This window comes from Stegostoma tigrinum, chromosome 1 (assembly GCF_030684315.1).
Source record: "Stegostoma tigrinum isolate sSteTig4 chromosome 1, sSteTig4.hap1, whole genome shotgun sequence".
Classification (NCBI taxonomy): domain Eukaryota; kingdom Metazoa; phylum Chordata; class Chondrichthyes; order Orectolobiformes; family Stegostomatidae; genus Stegostoma; species Stegostoma tigrinum.
In genome coordinates, this window is record NC_081354.1 from 15,773,796 (window position 1) to 15,797,420 (window position 23,625).

General features: G+C 41.4%; 1 protein-coding gene across 1 annotated transcript in view; it reads right to left on the reverse strand.

Annotated features, from left to right (window-relative positions):
- The window catches only part of LOC125458365 (rod cGMP-specific 3',5'-cyclic phosphodiesterase subunit beta-like), an 86,786-nt gene extending 64,414 nt beyond the window's left edge, over window positions 1–22,372 (reverse strand). Inside the window, exons 1-3 of the mRNA XM_048543607.2 lie at window positions 21,676–22,372; window positions 5,044–5,196; window positions 4,860–4,949 (exon numbers count right to left, since the gene is read on the reverse strand). Of these exons, the coding sequence (XP_048399564.1) occupies window positions 4,860–4,949; window positions 5,044–5,196; window positions 21,676–22,140 (708 nt within the window). The 5' untranslated portion in view covers window positions 22,141–22,372. The remainder of the gene's footprint in view (window positions 1–4,859; window positions 4,950–5,043; window positions 5,197–21,675) is intronic.
- Between the last annotated feature and the right edge of the window lie 1,253 nt (window positions 22,373–23,625).

Sequence of the window (23,625 nt, forward strand, 5' to 3'; positions counted from 1 at the left end):
ACCTCTTTTCATGGAGTGCAAAACATTTGTGGTTTTAAGGGTTTGACAGAAGACCAACATCAGATACCCTGTTTTCAGTGTGAAAGGGACACCATGGATCACAGGTCATAAAATCATCCAGGATTTACAGAGATCTTCTTCATTGGATCTAGTATTCATGCCCAGACTTCTTTTGCTACAATTATATTTGTAGGGACTTTGTGGTAAATTTGTAAAAGACTGACATTAAATCACATCTTAACCACTTATGGTACACTGAGTGAGGAGTATCACTAAACATTTAGGGCTAATGGAGAGTTTGACACTTCAGAGCACATTACATGTCTTTACTGGAATAGCAAATGCTGAACACCTTCATTCAGTCTGCAAGCCTGATTCTGAGCTTCCAACTAACTGATTTTTATTCTCCCTTCTAGTCCAACACTCTGACCTCCATGTGGTCAACCTTGTCCACTGTTGCAATGAAGCCCAGTGTAAATGCAGGAAACAGTATTTCATCTTTTAATTCAGTATATTTCAAGCTTCCAGACTCAACACTGAGTTCAAAAACCTCTGATCATGATCTTTAATCTCGCTTCTTTGGACAACAGCCGTTTGTAATGATCCTGCTTTTTATCCATACATCCTGTCCCCAAGAACAATCTTTCATTTCTGTCCATTTCTCATTCCACTTTGCCTCAACTGAATCACTACCTTGCTCATCAAGTAACCTCCCTTGTTTTCAACCCTCTTGTCACTTCCCTTTTGTTCTTGCCCTACTGACCCCTTTCCCTTGCCTGTGCATGCATTTAAAACCTAATATATCTTTTTACATCTCGCAGTCCTAATGAGAGCTCACAATGTGAAATGTTAATTCTGTTTCCCTCACCCCCAGATGCTGCCTGACTAAGTGTTTGCAGCATTTTCTATTCATTCTTCAGAACTAAACGTGTCCAGTATTTCATTCTCTCACAAGAACGTGTTCAGGAAGAATGGTTCCCTGAATGACAAATTCAGGTCAAAATTTGCATCGCAACTTATGTATTTTCCAGGGATAAAACAGGAAAAACAATGACAAATTAGGATAGTCATCTAAAATTGGTATCTTGCCTATATAAATAGTCAGTCTAATAGCAGTTTAAGGAACGCTTCTGGCTAATTAATTTCTGAAGAACAGAACAGATACTCAGGGTCCCTTCAGTTATCTGGCATCTGTTGTCTCAGCAGTATTCATAATTAACAAATATTTAGAATTATAAATGTACATATTTTGTAAATTGTTGCAAGAAGCCAAGAGAGCAGGAATGTTTTTCTTGACAGTAATGGTATCCCACTGGTTTCCCAATCACAGTTACCACTAAAAACCTTTCACCCTCCTGACTCACATCATGGGCTCACAGTCAGTGAGGCAAACAACCCAATGTTCATTTGGTCCCAAAGAAGAGTCACATTGAACTCAAAAGGTTAACTATTTGTCTCTCTTTCCACAGATGCTGCTGATTTCCTGCAGCACATTCTGTTTTCATTTCAGACTCTGGTAGCTTACCTAGTTAATGTCCATGAGACCTGGGGTCTTGTTCCGGCTTTGTGCTCGATAGTTTGGCAGTCGTTGTAATTCCTGGTTTAATTATTACATAGATGGCAGACTAGACAGACAGAGTACCTTTAAGCTAGTTAAATGGCATCACTGACGTGACCTTCCAGGAGAAAGACACTGTCTCTCCTTCAATAGCAGTAACAATAGTCATAGCAATTCCTGTATCTTTGCTCGATGTAATCACATGTGTGTTTAATGGACATCTGCGATCTTACAACAGTGTAAATGATTAGTGCTCTTAAACTTCAAGACATCTGTCTCAACAAGAACCCAGTCTTTGTAGTATATGTTACAAGGGCTAACACATAGCAAACACTCTAGTCACATTATATTGGCAGTGATGTTTTATCCAGAAACTACAGCTGTTGCTGTCACTGGCTGTGATAACTTTTAATTCTATCTTTTGTGTCTAATATCATGAAATTCTTTGACAGTCTCTGAGTCTGGAGGTGAAGGAAGATAAATGAATGTCCAGCTAATGTGTATTTTTAGTGCATTGTCACTTGAATATTAATCCTGCGATCCAGGTAATATTCTGGGGACCTGATTTCAAATCTTGCCATGACAGATGGTAGAATTTGAATTCAATAAAGAACAAAATCTGGAATTAAGAGTCTAATAATGACCATGTATCCATTGTAGACTATCTGAAAAAAAATCCATCCGGTTCACTAATGCCCTTTAGAGAAAGAAACTGCCATCCTTACCTGGTCTTGCCGACACATAACTCCAGACCCACAGCAATGTGGTTGATTGATTCTTAACTGCCTTCTAGGCATTTAGAGATGGGCAACAGAGATGAGTGGCACCCTCATCTCATGAATGAATAAAAATAAAATTCAGTATAACTTTATAGAGTTATATAAGAATGTTTAAATGATGAAGTGTCTCGGTAGCATAAATAAAATGAAACTGGTCCTCGTGATGAAAAGGGGAGAACCAGAGGGCACAGATTTAAACTGATCGGTGAGCGAACCGGAGACAAATATTTTTTCTTTAGAATATATTGCCTGGTAAGGAGGTGGCATCAATAGCAGCTTTTGGAAAGGGATTGGATAAATATTTTAAAGAGACCATATTTCAAGGATGTAGAAAGACAGAAAGCATGAAGGTGGGATTGCTCTTCAAAGGTGCAAACTCAACTTAGAGGCTGAATGGCCTCCACCTTTGCTGTCCTGCTCAATGATTATATGAAAAGATTGTTAGCCAAGGATTGTTAGCTGCTTAATTGGGAGTAATCTTGTTTGTTGTATAGAAAACTGATTGGATGGTATGAAGCGAAGAATGAGGATAAATTGGCATTTCTGGAATGGAGGAAATGAGATTCTTCTGAGGCAGTAGCATAAAATTACAACTGGGTGTAGTTTACGTGGATAGATGGAGCAATGACCTTGCGGTTTAACGTCCAAACAAGAAAAAATTTATGTTTATTTTTAAGGTGAGAAGAGAAAGATTTAAAAGGGAAGTGAGGGACAACTTTTTCACAGAGAGGGTGTTTCATGTGTGGAACAAACTGCCTGATGAAGTGATAAATGCAGATACAGTTACAAGATTTCAAAGACAATTGGATAGGTACATGAATAGGAAAGATTTAGAGGGATATGGTCCAAACGCAGGCAAGTGGGACTAGTTGACTCTATGACTCTATACAGTGCATGACATCACCTCAGGCTGTTCCAATGTGCTTCATTTCAAAACAAACTGTTTGAAGTATAATGATTGCTTTGGTGTAGGCAAGGCCTGACTAACTCTGAGATAACTAGCTAGTTGCTCTATTTTTAGTGGCTTTGGTTAAGAGATTATTTTGGGCCAGGCCTGTAGGAGAACTCTTCTGTTTTTCTTCAAAGGGCACCATGACTTCACTTCGAACCACATGAGGAGAGAGACAATAATACGGTTTGATTTCTCAACCAAAGCCTAGACAGTGTAACATCACCTCAGGATGGAACCAAAGTGACAGCCCAGAATGTATTCTTAAGTATCAGGAGCCGGGCTTGAATTTTTATCGCAAACACCACCGACAGAACAAAGTGTGAAATAACATATTACGGACATATAAATTATAACAGTGAGTACAGTGCAATGAGAAAGACCTGGCAGTGGGTGACTGGGGACATTGATGATCAAAGATATTTCGGAATCCCTCTGCATGAGTTATGCTGTGACACTAGCAGCCACACAATTTTAGTCTACATTTCACACAATTGTAATGACAGCCAAGGATCAATGTCAGTAACTCTGGGTACCTAACCACCCCAAAAGCAAGGGTAAATCCAAACATTAGCAACCTCAAATTCCAAAGCCAGAGTGTAAAAGGGAAGACTAATAGTCATTTAACAAATAAGGGTATCAAGGAATAAACGGAAATTGGAAAAACTTGGAATTAAAATGTTATTTGTGTCGGGTTCAAACAGTCCACCATACCAATTGAGAAACTGCTTAAATAAAAGTGCTCATTTTTCCATAGGTGCTGAACTGGGTCTCTGTAGGATTTTTTTTGCAGTCACGGGGCCTTACATTCCATGGCATTGATATTCCAGGATGTAAAATGAAGCAGTTTCCTTAGCTACCTTTCTCTTTGTCAAAATTATTTAGTCCATTTTGATTGTGAGTTTTCTTCTTTGTTTGTAAAAAAAAACAAGAATTCACAAGGGTCTAGGCCCGAAATATCAGCCTTCCTGCTCCTTAAAATCCTACTTGGTCCGCTGTGTTCATCCAGCTCTACACCTTGTTATCTCAGATTCTCCAGCATCTGCAGTTCCTACTATATCAAGAATCCACAATGTATTTTTCTGACCACAAACGGCAAACTTTTCACAATTTTCACCAGACATCCCAAACTGTCACTTAGTCATGTAGATGTACCTCAAATATCCAGTTACCAAAACTAATATTGTACAAGCTGACCTGGTGAATAAGAAAATCCCATTTTTCTGCCATTTATGCATAGACTCAGCATATACATTGATGTCGCTTTTTGGCCACACGCATACTATGAGGGCATTAATCAGCCTAATGTTTTACCTACCAGTCCCTTATAACTGAGTGCAAGGGATCAGACAGGCGAGGCAGATTGTGTTGTGAGGGTGCCTGAGACTTTAAGACATGTCCATTGATTGAATCAGAGGCTGATCACATTTCAGATGGCAACCACCCACACCCTTGCTGGCATTTTAGCTTTACACTCGGCTTATATGTCAACCTCAGGTTTTGGAGAGATGTTTCAAGGCTTCAAAGGCCAACTAATATGCCGACATCTATGGTATCCCAAAGGAATTTTTACCTGGCCTCTCCTTGTTTCACAGTTATGAAGGTAGCTCAGATGATAGATTTTGAGGTTCAAGGTGGCAAAGTTGAGATACTTCAAGAAAAGCTGAAAAAGAATTGACCACTGATAAGTGAATTGTTGCAAACATAATTGTATTACACAGCAATCTACTTCAATACATATATGAAGGAAGGCTTACGTCTTCATCGTGTTCAGTAAAATAAGGTCCAGCTGTTTTGTTAGTTGCCATGATGACAGCGACCACCTCTTTACCATTCATTATGGGGGTAGCGAGAACACTCTTTGTTTGGTATTCAGTCAGTTCATCCACAAACGAGCTATAAATATTGGACTAATTCCCAAGAAGAAAACAAATATATGTCAACATTTTTGGAAGAAAGTGAAAGTGAGAAGATAGACAGTAAAATGGTACGAGAAAATGGATTTGCTTTTTTTTAAATGAAGCAAGCTAAATTTTTCAACCTCATGTTTGGACTTGATGACAGCTTATGTTATTTTTTAAAATCAACCTGTTAGGATGCACTTCTGGGCAGATGGGATTTGAACCTAGACCTTCTGGTTCTGAGGTAGGGACCCTATCAATGCACTACAAGAAAAATTTACTAAAGAAGGGCAAGAAGGCTCTCATTTTGGCAGCAACTCTACATCATAAAACTGATCATACAGTTTTAAAAATCCAGTCATGTAGAATAGCATATTTGATGCATTAACGTTGTTAATAATAATTCCTCACTGGTAAGGTATTTTTGCACAATCTTAAATCTTAACATGGTGCACAATCCTACGCAGTTTCTTCCAGTGTCTCTGAAAGTATTGAACAGCGAGTGCAAAAGAGCAGTCCTCTCAAAGTATTTGGTCCCCTATCCTTATGACTAAAGCCTGGTCTTTAATCAATAACCCGCCACATAGACTGGGTGAGAAAAGGTGTTGGCAATATTGCAATCAGATGTGCATTGACCAACTCTGCACATGTTTCACTGTGCTTCTGTACTCTTGTGCTCAGATACACATGATAATAAATAAAATCTGATCTGATCTGATCAACAGACCAAACATAAACTTCAGCACTAAATTGGCATTGAGACTAAAGACTTATCCATGAGCATTAATCACCATGAGGAATACTGCAAACCTCATCTATTGATTTTACATCCACACATTGAATGAACAAATTTCCCACAAAGACATTTATCATAGAATCCTTACAGTGTGGAAACAGGCCCTTCGGCCCAACAAGTTTACACCACCCCTCAGAGCATCACACCCAGAATCATCCCCCATAACCCACCTAATCTATACATCCCTGAACACTGTGGACAACTTAGCATGGCCAATCCACCTAATCAGCACATCTTTGGACTGTATGAGGAAACTAGTGCACCCAGAGGAAACCCATGCAGACACGGGGAGAATGTGCAAACTCTACACAGACAGTCACCTGAGGGTGGAATTGAACCCGGGTCCCTGGCACTGTGAGGCAGCAGTGATTACTACTGAGCCAACACACTTATTTTACTTAGTCTGAAACTCCAGAATACAGCTAAAACATCGAAGAAAGTAATCCAGTCGCTTAAATTTTGAAAAACACCATAATTGCTCTTCTTCCAAAAAAAAATCATTTGATGTACCGTACCAATTCTGGACTTTGTATTATGAAGGGAATATAGACGCTGTGAAGAAGGGGAAAAATATTGACAAGAGTGAAATCAGAACTGAGCAAGTTCTCATGAAAGACAAGCTCTCATGAAAGGCTAGGGTTTTTCTTCAGGAATGAGAAGGCTGATGGAAGACCTAATCAAAGGTTTTACAGAATGGTTTTTGATTTGGTGTAATGTTTGCCCAATTGCAGTGCAGAGGAAATACAGATACCAAGATTGCAAAGCCAAAGTTACCAATAAATCCAATGGGAATTCAGGAGAAATTCTTTTCCCGTAGCATGGTTAGAATACAGATCTCACTACCACTAATATTTGAGACAAAGAGTATCAATATATTTAACAGGAAGATAGATACAGATATAAGGGAGAAAGGAATGAAATGATTGAGTTGAAGTGAGGTGAAGACAAGTGGGAGAAAGCTCATGGGAGCATAAGCATGAACTTGGTTTAATGGGACTGAATAGTGGGCTTCTTGTGCCATACATTCTATTTCTGCTACAAAATATTTATTCTTTTCCATAACAAGCTTTAAGGGCAGCCAGCCATCCTACAATAGCCTGAATGTCTGGGCACAGAGCCTCATGATTCTCTTATTGCTCGAGATGCTGATGGAAGCATGCAAACATATTTTAATAAAAAGACCTTGTGTAGTAGAATGAGGCCAGCGAATGGTTTTCAACACGTGTAGTGCAAGGTACAGAACAGTCAATATAAACTCTATTAACTAGACTATATTAACTTCCTCAATGTAGGAGAACACTAGTTTATTGTACATTCAATTTGGATTCTAATACACTACACAATCACACAACTAAATGTAATACATACATCATCAATCATCAAACACAGTACACCATATTCTTCCACAATCAAGCATTGTTCTGCATGCCAAAATATATTCTTTGCAAGACATAGAAAGGTGTAGAGCTGGATGAACACAGCAGACCAAGCAGCATCAGAGGAGCAGGAAGGCTGACGTGTCAGACCTAGACCCTTTTTCAGAAATGGGGGAGGGGTAAAGGGTTCTGAAATAAATAGGGAGAGAGGGGGAGGCGGATGGAAGATGGATGGAGGAGAAGATAGGTGGAGAGGAGACAGACAGGTCACAGAGGCGGGAATGGAGTCAGTAAAGGTGAGTGTAGGTGGGGAGGTAGGGAGGAGGTAGGTCAGTCCAGGGAGGTCAGACAGGTCAAGGGGGTGGGATGAAGTTAGTAGGTAGGAGATGACGGTTGGGCTTGAGGTGGGAGGAGGGGAGGGGTGGGAGGAAGGACAGGTTGGGGGGGCAAATGAGCTGGGCTGGCTTTGGGATGTGGTAGAGGGAGGGGAGATTTTGAAGCTTGTGAAGTCCACATTGATATCATTGGCCTGCAGGGTTCCCAAGCAGAATATGAGTTGCTGTTCCTGCAACCTTCGGGTGGCGTCATTGTGGGACTGCAGGAGGCCCAAGATGAACAGGTCATCTGAGGAATGGGAGGGGGATTTAAAATGGTTCGCGACTGGGAGGTGCAGTTGTTTACTGTGAACTGAGCATAGGTGTTCTGTAATGCAGCCTCTAAGCCTTCACTTGGTTTCCCCGATGTAGAGGAGGCCACAATGGGAACAGCGGGATGCAGTATACCACATTAGCAGATGGGCAGGTGAACGTCCTCTTGGGGCCTGGGATGGGGGTGAGGGAGGAGGTGTGAGGGGCAGGTGTAGCACTTCCTGCAGTTGCAGGGAAAAGTGCTGGGTGTGGTGAGGCTGGAGGGGAGTGTGGAGCCGACAAGGGAGTCAGGGAGAGAGTGGTTCATCTGGAAAGCAGATATGGGTGGGGAGGGAAAATTGTCTTTGGCGGTGGGGTTGGATTGCAGATGGCAGAAGTGTTGGAGGATGTTGCGTTGGATCTGGATGTTGGTGGGGTGGTATGTGAGGACGAGGGGGTTTCTGTTCTGGTTGTTATTGCAGGGAGGAGGTATGAGGAATGAGTTGCGGGAAATGCGGGAGACAAGGTCAAGGGCATTCCTGACCAGTGAGGCGGTGGGGGGCATGGAGTTACAATCCTTGAAAAATGAGGACATCTGAAATGTACAGGAATGGAATGCCTCATCCTGAGAGCAGATGCTGTGGAGGTGATGGAATTGGGAATAGGGGATGGCATTTTTGCAGGAGGGTGGGTGAGAGAAGGTGTATTCTAGGTAGCTGTGGGAGTCAGTAGGCTTGAAATGGACATCAGTTTCTCGGTGGTTGCCTGAAATGGAGACAGAGACGTCCAGGAAGGAGAGAGAGGTATCAGAGATGGTCCAGGTGAACTTAAGGTTGGGGTGGAAGGTGTCGGTGAAGTGGATGAACTGTTCGAACTCCTCGTGGTGCCAATACTGTCATCAATGTAACGGAGGAAGAGGTGGGGGATAGAGCCAGTGTAGGTACGGAAGAGGGATTGTTCCACGTAACCTACAAAGTCTGGCTCCTTAAATGAACAGGTACTCTTGATAAACTGTCAAAAACTATATATGTAAAAGACTGGAAGTTTACTGCATTATCACAATCTCTACAATGTTCGAGTAGTCAGTTGAGGGTGCTGGTGAGAAGACACTCTGCCAGTAAGTTTTATTTAAGGCAAAGTTGCATTAAGTGATTTATGCTGCAAAGCAGTTATGTATATACCCCTTGTATTATGTTTCTATTACTCAATGTTTTCACATTGATAATTTGTAGCTCATGATCAACTGAAATATTTGATCAACTATTCCTGGTCCCATAGTGGCCAGTAAATAAGAGGTTTGTCGCTAGCAGAAAACCAGAATGCTTTATATTATCACATTACCAAACAGAATGCACATATCAGACTATCAAACATAATTCGCCAAATCAGAAACATAATTCACAATACCAAACTCATTACACCATGCCAAACTACAAAACAGATTATACTGTACCACCACAATACATATAGCAACACACCACATTACTTCTATTGATTTCGGGGCTGTAGCATCACTGACGAGATCAGTGCTTAATTTCCAGCCCTATTTACCCTTGAGAAGAAGGTGGTGAGTTTTAGGTATCCCACAATGATTTTCGAGAAAGAGTTCCAAGATTTTGACTCAGTGACAGGGGATGGTGATGTATTTCCAAGTCAGGATGGTGAGATGCTTGGAGGGGAACTTTGCAGGCAATGGTGTTCCCATGTATCTGCTGTCCTTGTCCTTCTAGATGGAAGTATTTATAGGTTTGCAAGTATTTATAGGTTTGGAAGGTGCTGTCCATGGTGAATGGGTGAATTTCTGCAATACATCTTGTATATAATACACTCTGCTGTTATGCATTCGCAGTGTAGCAACTGAATATTTGTTTATCTGGTGCCAATTGATTGGATAATTTGCACTGGATGGTGCCAAGCTTCTTGAAAATTGTTGGAACTGCACTCATCAGGCAAGTGGGAGTATTCCATCACACGCCTGACTTGTACCTTGTAGATGGTGTACAGGCTTTGGGGATTTAGAAGGGGTGTTACTCATTGTAAGTTTTCTAACCCCAAGTCTGCTCTTGCAACCATGGCATTTATAGGACTAAGCCAGTTCTGTATCTGGTCAAGATATTGATAGTGGATGATTCAACAATTGTAATGCCATTGAATGTCAAAAGGTGAAGGTTAAACTGCCTCTTGTTGGAGATGGTCATTGTCTGGCACTTGTAAGGCACTTGCCACTTGTCAGCCCAAAACATAGTTGGTCTTGCTGCATTTGGACATGGACTACTTCAGTATCTGAGGAACCATGAATGATGCTGAACACTGTGCAATCATCCCTGAACATTCACACTTCTGAGTTTACGAATAGAGGGAAGGTTATTAATGAAACACCTGAAGATGGCTCTGCCTAAGGACTGCTTGCCATGATCTACTGGAAATGAGATGACTGACCCCTAACAACCGCAAATATTTTCTTTTGTTATCGGTATTTATTCAAATCTCTAGAGAGCTTTCTCATGATTCCCATCGACTCCAGTGGTTTCTCAACACCACAGTTGGTCAAATGCAGCCTTGGTGTCAAAGGCAGTTATTCAGACCTCACCTCTGGAGTTTGACTCATGTCCATACTTGGAGCAACACTGTACTGAGGTCAGAAGCTGAGTGTTCCAAACTGAGCATCACTGAGCAGGTTAATGCCAAGCAAGTGCTGTTTGATGGCAGTGTTGATGACACCAACCATCTGTTCACTGATAATTGAGAGTAGACTGACTGGCATATTTGTGGAGCCTCTTCCTCCAGTGAGTTGTTTAATTGTCCGCACCATTCATGATTGGATGCGGCAGGCTTGCAAAGCTTAGATCTGAGCCATTGGCTGTGGAATCACATTAGCACTGTCTATCACTCGCTGCTTACTGCATTTGGCATGCAAGTTTCACCTGTTTGAAGCTTAACCAGTTTGATACCTCATTAATAAATATGCTCAATGCTGCTCTTGACATGCCCTCCTGCACTCTCCATTGGCCAAGGTTGATCCCTGAGTTTGATGGTAATCGTAGAGTTGGGGAATATGCCGGACCATGAGGTTACAGATTGTGTTGCTGCTGCTGATGGCCCGCAGTATCTTGCAGATACCCAGGCTTGAGTTGCTTGGATTTTCTTGAGGTCTGTCCGATTTAGCACATTGATATTGGCAAACAACATTATTAATAAGAAGTGGGGGACTTCACCTTCACAATGATTCTGTGGTGGGTCACTGCATCTGATACAGTACTAGAACCATGCATCTGCAGGCAGGCAGGTTGGTGATGTCGAGGTCAACTATGTTTTTCCCTCATGTCAATTCCTTCACCACCTGGCACAGACCCAGACTCACTGCTTGCCACCTTCAGTGCTTCTTCCAAGTGGTGTTCAACATGGGGGAATAGTGATTCATTAGCTGAGGGCATTGCTGGTATGTAGTATTCAGCAGGAGATTCCCTTGCCCATATTTTATCTGATGCAATGTGTCTTCATGACTTCCAGAGTTAATGTTAAGGGCAACTCCCGTCTAAGGGTATAGCACTCTGCTGCCACCTCTGCTGCGCCGGTTCTGCCAGTGGGACAGAAATGTTTTCTGGGATATTGTATTTGAGGAACAACTCTACAAGTATAAATGTCAGGCCACTGTTGGGAGGCAGATCTTGCTATTTTAACACTTGTCCTAGAATGCTGGTAAGAAGGGCTTTGCAGGGTCAACAGGGATGGATTTGCTGTTGTTGTTCCCATGCTCAGGTCACACCAACAAACACAATACAGCACATCGTAAAATGTAGAATCCCTACAGTGATGCAGGCCATTTGGCCCATTGAGTCCAGACTAGCCCTCTGAGGGGCGCCCACCCAGACCTACCCCCTTACACTATCCTTGTAACCCTGCATTTGCCATGGCTAATCCACCTAGCCTGCACGTGCCTGGGTACTACAGGCGAATCCAGCATGGCCAACCCAACTAACCTGCACAACTTTGAACTGTGAGAGGAAATCGGAGCACCTGAAGGAAATCCATGAAGACACAGGAAGAATGTGCAAATACAGACAGCCACCCAAAGTTGGAATCAAACCTGGGTCCCTTATGTGGCGAGACAGCAGTGCTAACCACTGAGCTACCATGCTGCCCAAAATCTCCTAACTGGTAGACTGATGCCACCATGATCAAACATAATACACCACGCCTTAGAACCCTTAATACTTCTGCACTGAGAACACAAAAATTAGAGGTTATTGCTGCTCATCAAAATGAAAGACTGAAATGGGAAGCCATTTTAGTACAGATACAAAAAATCAGAAGATGGGATAGTTTAAAAGATTATCTAAGGGATCTTCTAGTGACATTCACATGGGAAAAATGAATTTATGGAAATAAGAAATTCCAATAATGAAGCAGCCCTTATTGATCTCTTTCTTAAAATCCAAAAACAGAAATTAACTTAATCTCTTTTGTACATTGATAATTACACATTTACTGGCACTTTTCCACAGGAATGGGCTCCTCTGTAAACAACAACCCATTGTGCCATTTCTCCTGACATGTGTCAGGTGGAATTTCTGGCATTTCCGAGCTAGGTATCAATCAGTTCAATCAAGAATAAAGCCTTCTATTTCCCACTGATCTTCAACAGTCAGCAAGTGTCTCATTGTCAGCATCCTGAGTATTGACATTGGGTTAACTGGCCAATTGTAACAATGCGATGCCCACAGGATCTGCGCAAAAGCTAATGTATGGTCAGTGGTTCACATCCTAAACCCTTAAACCCTCCTCACTATCTGGAAGGTTCACTTCGGAGTTCTTGTTGGAATACTCACCACTCAGTTTTAGGAGTAACAGCCACAGCAATGCTTGTGGAACACTGAACCACAAAGAACTTAAAATTAACTTAGTTAATGCCCGAACCTTGGAACTGAATTACTGATGGACTGTACTGTAGTAAAGTATGTGCAGTGTATAGGATCTACTGAAGAAATTCACTTTGAGGGTACCTCTCTGCTCTATGATCGCCACCAATAAGTAGAATAAGGCAGTTATGTAATGAGAATATCATCACCCTCAGGTCATATATCATCACTCAACCAGCACACTGGAACTCATGATATTTTCGAGCTAAATCAAAAGCGAATGACAAGCAGAAGGCTTTAGTAACAGACACCTAGGTTGACCAAGAAAGACAACCTCATCAGAGTCACCCCCCATCTCAAAAAACAAATAATTAAATGGCATTACCATGACTATCAACATTCTGGGGGTTAACATTGATGAGAAAATGAACCAGGGCAGACTTAAAGAAATACTACTACCATGAAAGCAAGTCAGAGGCTAAAATTCGTAAGCAACTAATTCACTTCCTGGCTCCCCAAAGTCCACCACCTATAAGGTATAAATCAGAAGGGTGATGGAATACTCTCTATATCTAGGTGAGTATAGCTTCAACAACACTCAAGAAGTTTAACACCACCTAAGTCAGGGCAGCCCACTCGACCGTCATCCTATCCACCAACACCGACTCCCTCCACCACCAGAGCACTATAACAACAGTTTGTACCACTTACAAGATGTACCACAGCAACTCACCAAGGCTTCTTCAATAGCATCAGCCAATCATCAACATCTACCATCTAGATTGTCAAGGATAGTTGAAGCCCCAGCGGTATCTCTACCTGTAAGTGCCCTCCAAGTAACACGTCATCTTCAACTGAAACTCTATTGCCATTCCTCTACTGTCACTGCATTAACATCCTGGGACTCCCTTCCTTATAGCACTGTGTGTGTGTGCACCTATTCCCAGTTGACAGTAACCATTCAAAATAAAAGATTTGAGAAGGTGACCAAACAGGTAGATGAGAGTAAACCGGTTGATGTGGGCGTTCGATAAGGTTCCCCACAATAGGCTATTGCACAAAATGCGGAGGAATGGAATTGTGGGAGATATAGCAGTTTGGATCGGAAATTGGCTTGCTGAAAGAAGACAGAGGGTGGTAGTTGATGGGAAATGTTCATCCTGGAGACCATTTACTAGTGGTGTACCGCAAGGGTCGGTGTTGGGTCCACTGCTGTTTGTCATTTTTATAAATGACCAGGATGAGGGCGCAGAAGCATGGGTTAGTAAATTTGCAGACAACACTAAGGTCGGTGGAGTTGTGGATAGTGACAAAGGATGCTGTAGGTTGCAGAGAGACATAGATAAGCTGCAGAGCTGGGCTGAGAGGTGGCAAATGGAGTTTAATGCAGACAAGTATGAGGTGATGCACTTTGTTCGGAGTAACCGGAAGGCAAAGTACTGGGCTAATGGTAAGATTCTTAGTAGTGTAGATGAGCAGAGAGATCTCGGTGTCCATGTACACAGATCCTTGAAAGTTGCCACCCAGGTTGACAGGGCTGTTAAGAAGGCGTACAGTGTTTTAGCTTTTATTAATAGAGGGATTGAGTTCCGGAACCAAGCTGTTATGGTGAAGCTGTACAAAACTGTGGTGCGGCCGCACTTGGAGTATTGTGTACAGTTCTGGTCACCGCATTATAAGAAGGATGTGGAAGCTTTGGAAAGGGTGCAGAGGAGATTTACTAGGATGTTGCCTGGTATGGAGGGAAGGTCTTACGAGGAAAGGCTGAGGGACTTGAGGCTGTTTTCATTAGAGAGAAGAAGGTTGAGAGGTGACTTAATTGAAACACATAAAATAATCAGAGGGTTAGATAGGGTGGATAGGGAGAGCCTTTCTCCTAGGATGGTGACGGCGAGCACGAGGGGGCATAGCTTTAAATTGAGGGGTGAAAGATATAGGACAGATGTCAGAGGTAGTTTCTTTACTCAGAGAGTAGTAAGGGAATGGAATGCTTTGCCTGTAATGGTAGTAGATTCGCCAACTTTAGGTACATTTAAGTCGTCATTGGATAAGCATATGGACGTACATGGAATAGTGTAGGTTAGATGGGCTTGAGCTCGGTATGACAAGTCGGCACAACATCAAGGGCCGAAGGGCCTGTACTGTGCTGTAATGTTCTATGTTCTATGTTCTATATACACAAGGAGACAATAAGGACTGCAGATGCTGGAAGTCAGAGTCTGTAGGTGTGAGGCTGGAAATGCACAGCAGATCAGAGAGCATCAGAGAAGCAGGAAAGTCAATGTTTCTGGCTGAAACCCCTCTTCAGCCCAAAATGTTGACTTTCCTGCTCCTCTGATGCTGTCTGACCTGTTGTGTTTTTCCATCCTAACATCTACAGACTTATACACAAGGATCTTAGTATCAGCCCAAATGTCACAACCATTGAAGATTTAGGTCTCCTCAGGTGGTGGTCACAGATTGGACGCAATGTCGAATTTCCGCATCAATGTCAGCTTTAGATGAGAGGTAGCTTACCAGGCAGGCAAAGGCAAAGGATTTCTCCTTTGATTTTAAGAGAGGGATGGACCGGGATTTGACCCAGGATAGGCTGGTAAAGGATTTGATTCTGCATGTAGTTGAGGCTGATACCAATTCTTTGGTACGCTTCTGCAAAAGTGTGAAGTGAGGTTTGAAGGTGCTCTTGTGAGAGAACAGAGATGATGTTATTTGCGTACTGAAGTTCCACAAGGGATGCTGATGTTGTTTACTTGTTTCTTTAAAATGCTACTAAAGCTTTATTTAAGTAGCATAGGTTAAAGGTTCAGCAGGGAAATGTGGGAAAAGAAAGCAGCTACACTAATTAAAACTAAATATTAGACAACCTGAATTGAATTTGAAAAGAATAATATGTGAACACCGAGTCAAGAGATATGAAGCTGGAAAAGTACAGCAGGTCAGACACCTTCTGAGGAGCATGAAAGTCAACATTTTGGGCCATCAGTCCTGAGAACAGGTCTCAGTCTAAAACGTTGGCTTTTCTGCTCCTTGGATGCTGTCAGCCTGTTTTGCTTTTCCAGCTTCACAACTATTGACAATAACTGAGCACAGTTGGAATACTGGGAATGTGTTCGTGGCCACAAAAAACAAAAGGGCCTCGTATGGTGATTTGATCAGAAACGTAGATGAAGACAAAGCATGGCAGAAGAATTAGTCAAGCAGTTTGTATCGAGAGCTGAAGGAGGATGTGTGTACATAGATTGTTATTCAGAGGAAAATTTTGGAAATGCTAGAGGTCAGTGCTAATATCTGCACATTACAAATGCATTGTGTGAGGAGCAGGGTAGCACATGATGTAGATTAGGTCATTAGGATTCTGCAGGCCAAAGCTAATCAAGTAGCAGGTTTCAGTTTAATACAATTTAAGAAGCATTAAAGGATCTGTGTGAAGTATCATGGCCTTGTTTAGAGACAAACATGGTAATTTATGTTGCTTCTCTTTTTGCATTCCTTCACATTCCAGTTGTAGTCACAGACACAGTTGTGCAGCATTCAGGGACATAAAGGTAATGTTGTCATTGTTCTACCAGACTATAGGGCTGCTCTTTTCTTATTGACAGCCAACTGGTAGTGGTTAACCTGAGGGCCTCTATGCCTCAGGTGAGGGGTAAGGTTGAGAAGGTGGGACCTTCATGGTAGCCTCAGCCAATGCGGAAATTGAATCTATGCTATCACACAGCCATATAGGGACATGCTATCATATTGATGGACTTAAGTTAATATGACAGGAAGGGAGTCTTGGGATACAGTATCGTCCACTTCTGAAAGCTCTAAGTGAAGTAATAGAGAGCTATGTCAAAGTGAACTTGCTCCTGAGTCACATGGGTGGGTCTGTTTATTGTAAAGGTAGCAATTGGGTTATAAGACCTTGTCTGAAAGTGTTTACCCTTTGACCCCAAAGAGGATGCTTCGGACTGTTCAGAAGACAGCTAGAGAAGGGCAACGAAGATAATTATGACCTAAGTGCTATGATCTAACAGGAATAATGGAAACTTGTGCTGAGTGTCCAAGCATTTTATTGTACTTTTGTGTAGGCAGCTAATACTAGGTAAGCTTGTATCTCAGAATATGCCACTTTCCTATTTGCCATTCTGATTTCAATTTTTCATGTATAGATACAAAGTTTGGGCCTTCGGTTTTTGGAAGTTAAATCCTAAATTAATCGAACATTCATCCCTCCAGATGAAACTCTTGGTGACAGGGAATGAACTATATTAGGTTCTGAAAAGATTTTAACATAGATTAAAGGCATTGATAATTAGGTGTATTTATATCATGGTTGCATGGATAGGGCTTGACTGAAAAATATACAAAAGTTTGTTTGATGCAAAAATACTCATCAAGTTGCAGACAGTTAATAGTGTTTTGAAAATTCTTTGAAACTGTACATTGGCTGTGTTGTATTCCAATGTCATTGTAACAAAGGATCTTACTGACAATACTCAGAAATTATTCACTCATTTAGAAACTGGTATTTTCACTGCCTCTGGTAAGTTTTTCAACTTAACACCTGGACAGAAAATCACACTAACTTCACAATAGCTTCAAAATGTACTCACTTGTAGGAGCATGAAGCAGCTCTCCAAATCATTTGCTTTAACAGGGCAATTAGACGATACAGAACAAATTTGTATTGGATTGTTACCAGATGGTAACTTTCATTTTCAGCTAACCAAAGCAATAGTAGATTCACTGCCATCTATTACACATTGCTGCTTGTTTTCTGTTTTCACTACCATCTATCACTCTCAAAGATCTGGTGCAGGCACAATAAGCTAAACAGTCATTTTTGCATGATAATATCCTGTGAATCTATGACCTGTTACTGCTAGTTTTGTGTCCCTACTAGAAATGTAAATTACCCTCACTTATCTAACATTAACTGAGACATGTCAACTTATCAGTTTATTATCCTAGGCCTTTTCTACTTTGCAGCACATCATTAAGGAACACGATCCTTATTTTATTGACACTGCATTATGTATTGTAATTAAATATAGATGGTTAAATGATGACTGTAACAAACAAAGGCAATGTTGTCATAGTCATTACAATTGTCGGTCTAGGGGTCCGATTCTCACTTTGGAGATTGTGGACTGTGGAGATGCAAGAGGTAACCGGTTCAAATCGCAGACTAGCCCTGATTGCTTCTTTAGGTGGCAAGGTGGCTCAGTGATTAGCACTGCTGCCTCACAGCACTAGGGACCTGGATTCAATTCTGCCCTCAGGTGACTGTCTGTGTGAAGTTTGCACATTCTGCGTTGGTTTCCTCCCACCAGTCCAAAGATGTGCAGGCTCGGTGGATTGACTATCCTAAATTGCCCATAGTGTTCAGGGATGTGTAGATGATGTGGATTACAAGGATGGGTCTTGGTGAAATGCTCCAAGGGGCGGCGTGGACTTGTTAGGCCAAAGAGCCTGTTTCCATACTGTAGGGATTCTATGAAAAAAAACACAGGAGGCTATTCAGCCCATCAACTGCATGTCAGATTTCTGTAGGACAATCCAGACATCCCCATTTCCAAAGATCTGAAAATTAATTTCCTTCAAGTGTCTATCCAACCTTCTTTTGAAATCATCAATTAACTCAACTTGCACATCCTCATAGGCAAGTTCCAGGTTATTTCAACTGAGCATCTACAAAAGTTCTTCCTCACATCATTTCTCCTCTCCAAAGCTGTTAAGTTGGGTTCCCCTGGTAGTCATACCATCAGCAAAGGGAACAGCTTTTATTGTCTACTTTGTCTAAATCTGAAAATAATTGCATATGCCCCAAGCAATTTTTCAGATTTTGTTTCATATATTGTCATGCTGCAGCAGCATTGAGAATAATTTGGTTACAGAAGAATGGTTCAGTTTTCCTTATTGCAATCATTTGTCAGTGACAAAAGGTATAGGTTACAGGTGTGGATAGATCATTCAATTCCAATACAAACACGGTATGTGATTCTTTTTCTATAATTTGGTTGATTGGTCGTGTTTTGAACTCAAGAGGCAAGTATTTAAATCTTGTTGACCTTGATACCTGTTACAAACATTTTTGATTTTCATCTTCTCATCTGCTTTTATATCAATGAGTTCAAGGATGCGTTGAAGATGCTCGAGTTTACATGGACCTCCAAATGGCAAATAAATTTAGTTAAGAAGAAACATGTTGTTTACTAGGTCAAAAATTAAATCACAGGCTTGTTTGGACATTGCAATCAGTCTTAAGAAGAAAATAATTTTATTCAATTACTGTTAAATACATGCAATTATTATCAAATGTTTAAGTTTCTGTTCCTAGTTGTTTATTCTGATTTAATTTATGAATACGGTTAGCATATATGCAGGAATTTCTCCAGTGTACCCCAATGTGAAAGGCAGTACAGAAAGATACTCAAAATGGAGTTTTCAGGGAACCAATGGAGATCCTACAGGAATTCCAAACGTCAAAGCCTCAATCACAGTCTGATGTAACATGATTCTACCACCTTCTGACAGAGGATAGACGTAGTGATAGAAGCAATACCCGAGATAATTTGAATAGGAGTTCCCTGCTTGTTGTCTTGTTATACTGGGAGCCAAGGCTTTGCAAGTACGCTGAAACATAAAAAAAGCATAAAATAGATCTAAGCTGATAAAGATGAAAGACAGCTGTAAGCTTGTCTACGTAGCATAATTCTTGTCTCTGAATCATAATCTTAGTGATTTATGTTCTGCTTCACAATTTGAGCACTTAAATTCAAGTGCACTGCTGGGGGTGTGGTGTATTAATCAACATGCTGTTTTTCAGAGGAGTTGTTAATTTGGCAGTTTGGGTGGATGTAGAAATGTCCCACAGCACTACGTTGAAGAGGAATAGGAGCATGATAAGCCAATTCAATCTTTATCCCTCAATTAACATCACATCACCTTCCTGTTTTTTGGGTGCTTGCTCTGCACACACTGGCTGCCATGTTTCCTGCGTTACAAAGGAGGTGGTCCTTCAAAAATTACTTAATCAGCTGTAAAAGTGCTTTGATACAGTTTGTGGTTGTGAAAAGTCAAATAAATGCAAATAAATTCCTGTTATTCACACAGTATACCTTTATGTGAATTCGTAAGCCTTCTGCTTCGGAGGAGTTGAGCTTAGATATTCAAGTTGAATGGAATTAATAAGATTTAACCTGAAAAGGTAATCTCAGATATGATAACCAGGTCACAGGATTACATCAAGAGGATTTAAATCATCTTCAAGCACATATTTGAAAACAACAGTTGGAATATCATCTCGAAATGCACATGCTACTATCAGTTTAGTTGTCAGATATGTGAAAAATGGCACAGTTTGGCTGTGAGGAGGCAAGTGACAAGTTAAAGTGAATTAAAATTAGTTGTCAGGTCATGGCTAAACCAAAATGTAGATATATCTGGAGCAACTGCAGGCCATTGTGAATGATGTGCTAGAGTTCTTCTTTAACATTTAGGTGGCACCAACTCATCCAGCACACCAAGTCTCATTCATCCATTATTCCTTTGTCTGCTGACCTGCCTTCGCTCCTATTGGATCATTATCACATCCTCATTCAAAATCCACCTACCTCTTCAACCTCCTCCAATTTGCAAACTACAAGAATTCTATGTTCCTCCAACCACAGCTTCTTGTAAATCGACTTCTAACTTCTTCTCTCACTATTGAAGGTGGCCCTTCAGTAGTCTACATCCTACACTCTTGGAAAGTTAGGTTGTGTCAGCAACAAACAGAATGTTGCCAAAACTCAGCAGGTCTGGCTAACATCTGCGGAGAGACTCTCAAACTGACACGGGTGACAAAAGCAATCACCACAAAACAACGGCCTCCCATTTCATAGAATCCCTACAGTGTGGAAACAGGGCCTTCAGCCCAATAAGCCCACACCGAATCTCAGAGCATCCCACCCAGACCCATCCCCCTACAACCCACCTAATGTACACATCCCTGAACACTGTGGGCAGTTTAGCATGGCCAATCCACCTAACCTACACATCTTTGGACAGTGGGAGGAAACTGGAGCACCTGAAGGAAACCCACACAGACACAGGGACTATGTGCAAACTCCACACAGACAGTTGCCCGAGGGTGGAATCAAACCCGGGTCCCTGGTACTGTGAGGCAGCAGTGTTAACCACTGAGCTACCCCAAATGTGTTTCAATGTGTTAAATGAAATATAGAATTTAAAGACAGTATTATTGTGAATGCCCAAGGAAGTACCACAGTGTTGTTAATTCATCTAGTTCATGAGTGTCCTTTAGGAGATGAAATCAGCTGTTCTAACTCAGTCTGGTTTATATGTGACTTCTGACCCACATGGCTCTCAACTGGTCTCTGAAATTACATAGCAAGCTATTTTGGTCATGTTCAGTAAAGTGGCACATCACTGTCTTCAACAGCAGTTAAGGATGGGTAATAAATGCTAGCCTTATTAGTGACCTTCACGTCCTGCAAATGGTTAAAACAAATATTCTTCAAAAGACTTTCCCAGTCTTCAGTGCTCTTACAATCACACACACACACACACACACACCATTCTAACTCTAAACATATGAAGCCATTGATATTTCATTCCCTTCAAACAGAATCCACAATTTAAATATACAATTAGTGAAGTTAAATCTTAATTCCACCTGTCACATTGAACAGGATAATCCTATTGAATCAACTGGCTCTGGCAGGCAAAAATCTTGCCACGTATAAAATGAAGTCTTCAAAAGCAAGTAACCTTTTGAATAATCTTTTACAGAATTGAAGATGGTTCTAATATTTACCTTGTGAACATGTTCATAAACTTACCTCAGTGACATTCTGGACATTTATAGTTTTCTTGCTCTGTGCAACACTTCCTACGATCCCCATATCCAATGGGAAAACTATCTCGTGGTCTGGATGAACAAGGCAATCTTCCATGACAGCATCCTTGTGAATATTGAACAGTCTGGTGGCTAACTCTCCTGTACCATTTCTTTGCCGGTACATAAACAGACTCATTCGGTCGGCGTGGATCAGGAAACTAAGCCTCCGTAAAGTTTTAAACACCACCTTTTCCATGTTTATGCTCTCCTGCATATCTCGGATAAGCTCAAAGAGAATTTCACTCTCCTCGACCTGACCCATCTCCCTGAACGTTGAGATATCAGCACCGATGTCAGTCCTTGACATCACTTGAGCCACAGTTTCTGGCCGAAGCTCCTTCTCAAAGTATTGCTTGGCAAACTCCGGATTGGAGTCCAGAAATTTTTCTGCGATTTCTCTATTCATGTTGATGACTGTTCAAAAGAGCGTAGCACTAATTCTGATGAATTCAATTGACTGAAGAACAGTCAACTTTCCTGCTCCTCTGATGCTGCGTTCCTCCAGCTCCAGAGTGTTGTAAATGTTACATACCAGGTTTGCTATATCTGCACTGAAGCCAGCTCATTGTAGGGCATCTGCAACTGTTGAGACTGCTTCGCTCCTGTTCTACAGTCAGCAAAGTATTTTCCTAATACTGTTGAAGGTGAACCGCTGATGCGTGGAGATTGTACTAGAGAAACCTGATCAAGTCTCATGTGACACAGTAACAGCCAGTCCCATTCCTGTGTTACTGTCTCTTACCAGATTTGTATGTAGAGAAGATCCTTTTCAAGATAACTAATTCAGAGCAGCATTTATACTGTGACAGTGGAGGTAAATCTTAGCTATTAAACTATCTCCACATTCCTGTTATTTTGGGTACTGGTGTTTCAAATCATAGTACAGATAAAACATTTATGGTCAAGTGTGCGATGGTGTTTTCCATTTGCAGAGAAACCTTTTTCTATTGTTTAAAAAAAGCACAAAAAAAATTTACATTTAGTTCTAACTAACAGATTGCAAAGCTAATACTTAGGTATTGTCAAATTTAATACACATTGTCCTGTTAACTCACTGAGAGCAGCATGTGCCTCAGCTGAGAATCTCCCCCCAAAGTATTGACAGGCTATTTACCATAACCTCCTAATAGGGCTCTCATGGTGTACTGGTAGTAGTCCTACTTTTAAGCCAGGAGGCCTGGGTTCAAGCCCCACCTGTGCCAGAGGTGTATAATAGACAGGTGGCCTCAAACATAGGTTATAACCTAACAATTTTAATCCCTTCAAGTGTCTGAATTAACTCCTCTTTTACTATGACTTAGGCAGCATCTTCTTCCTTACTAAAAAGATGAAAAGTATTCATTTAACACCTCAGCTACACCACCTCCTTCAAATTAGCCCACTCATTACCCTATACTGTTTAGATGGCTAGAGAAGACTTTGGATTCCCTCGTTCTAGTTTAGCTGTTAGTCTCTTACTTGCTTTCCTCAATTCCCCTCTAAACCATCTATAATTAGCCTGGCTGTCAGCTGTGTCATCTACTTACATCCAACCTGAACACACTTAGAATCAGAATCCCTGCAGTGTGGAAGCAGGCCGTTCAGCCCCTCAAGTCCATCTGAAGGGCATCCCACCCAGGCCCTACCCTATATTTCCCCCAATGGCTAACTCCTCTAGCCTCCACACCATGGACAAATTGGCCTTGCCAATTCACCTAAGTTGCACATCTTTGGACTGTAGGAGGAAACCCACATAGATATAGGAAGGACGTGCAAGCTCCAGAGTTGCTTGTGGAATTGAACCCAGGTTCCTGGACGGTCAGGCAGCAGCAAGCCACCCTGCCTCATCTTGATTTTTTTTTTCAAAAAAAAAACTTTCACAATGCAGGGAGTTCTGGAATTGTTTGCCTTC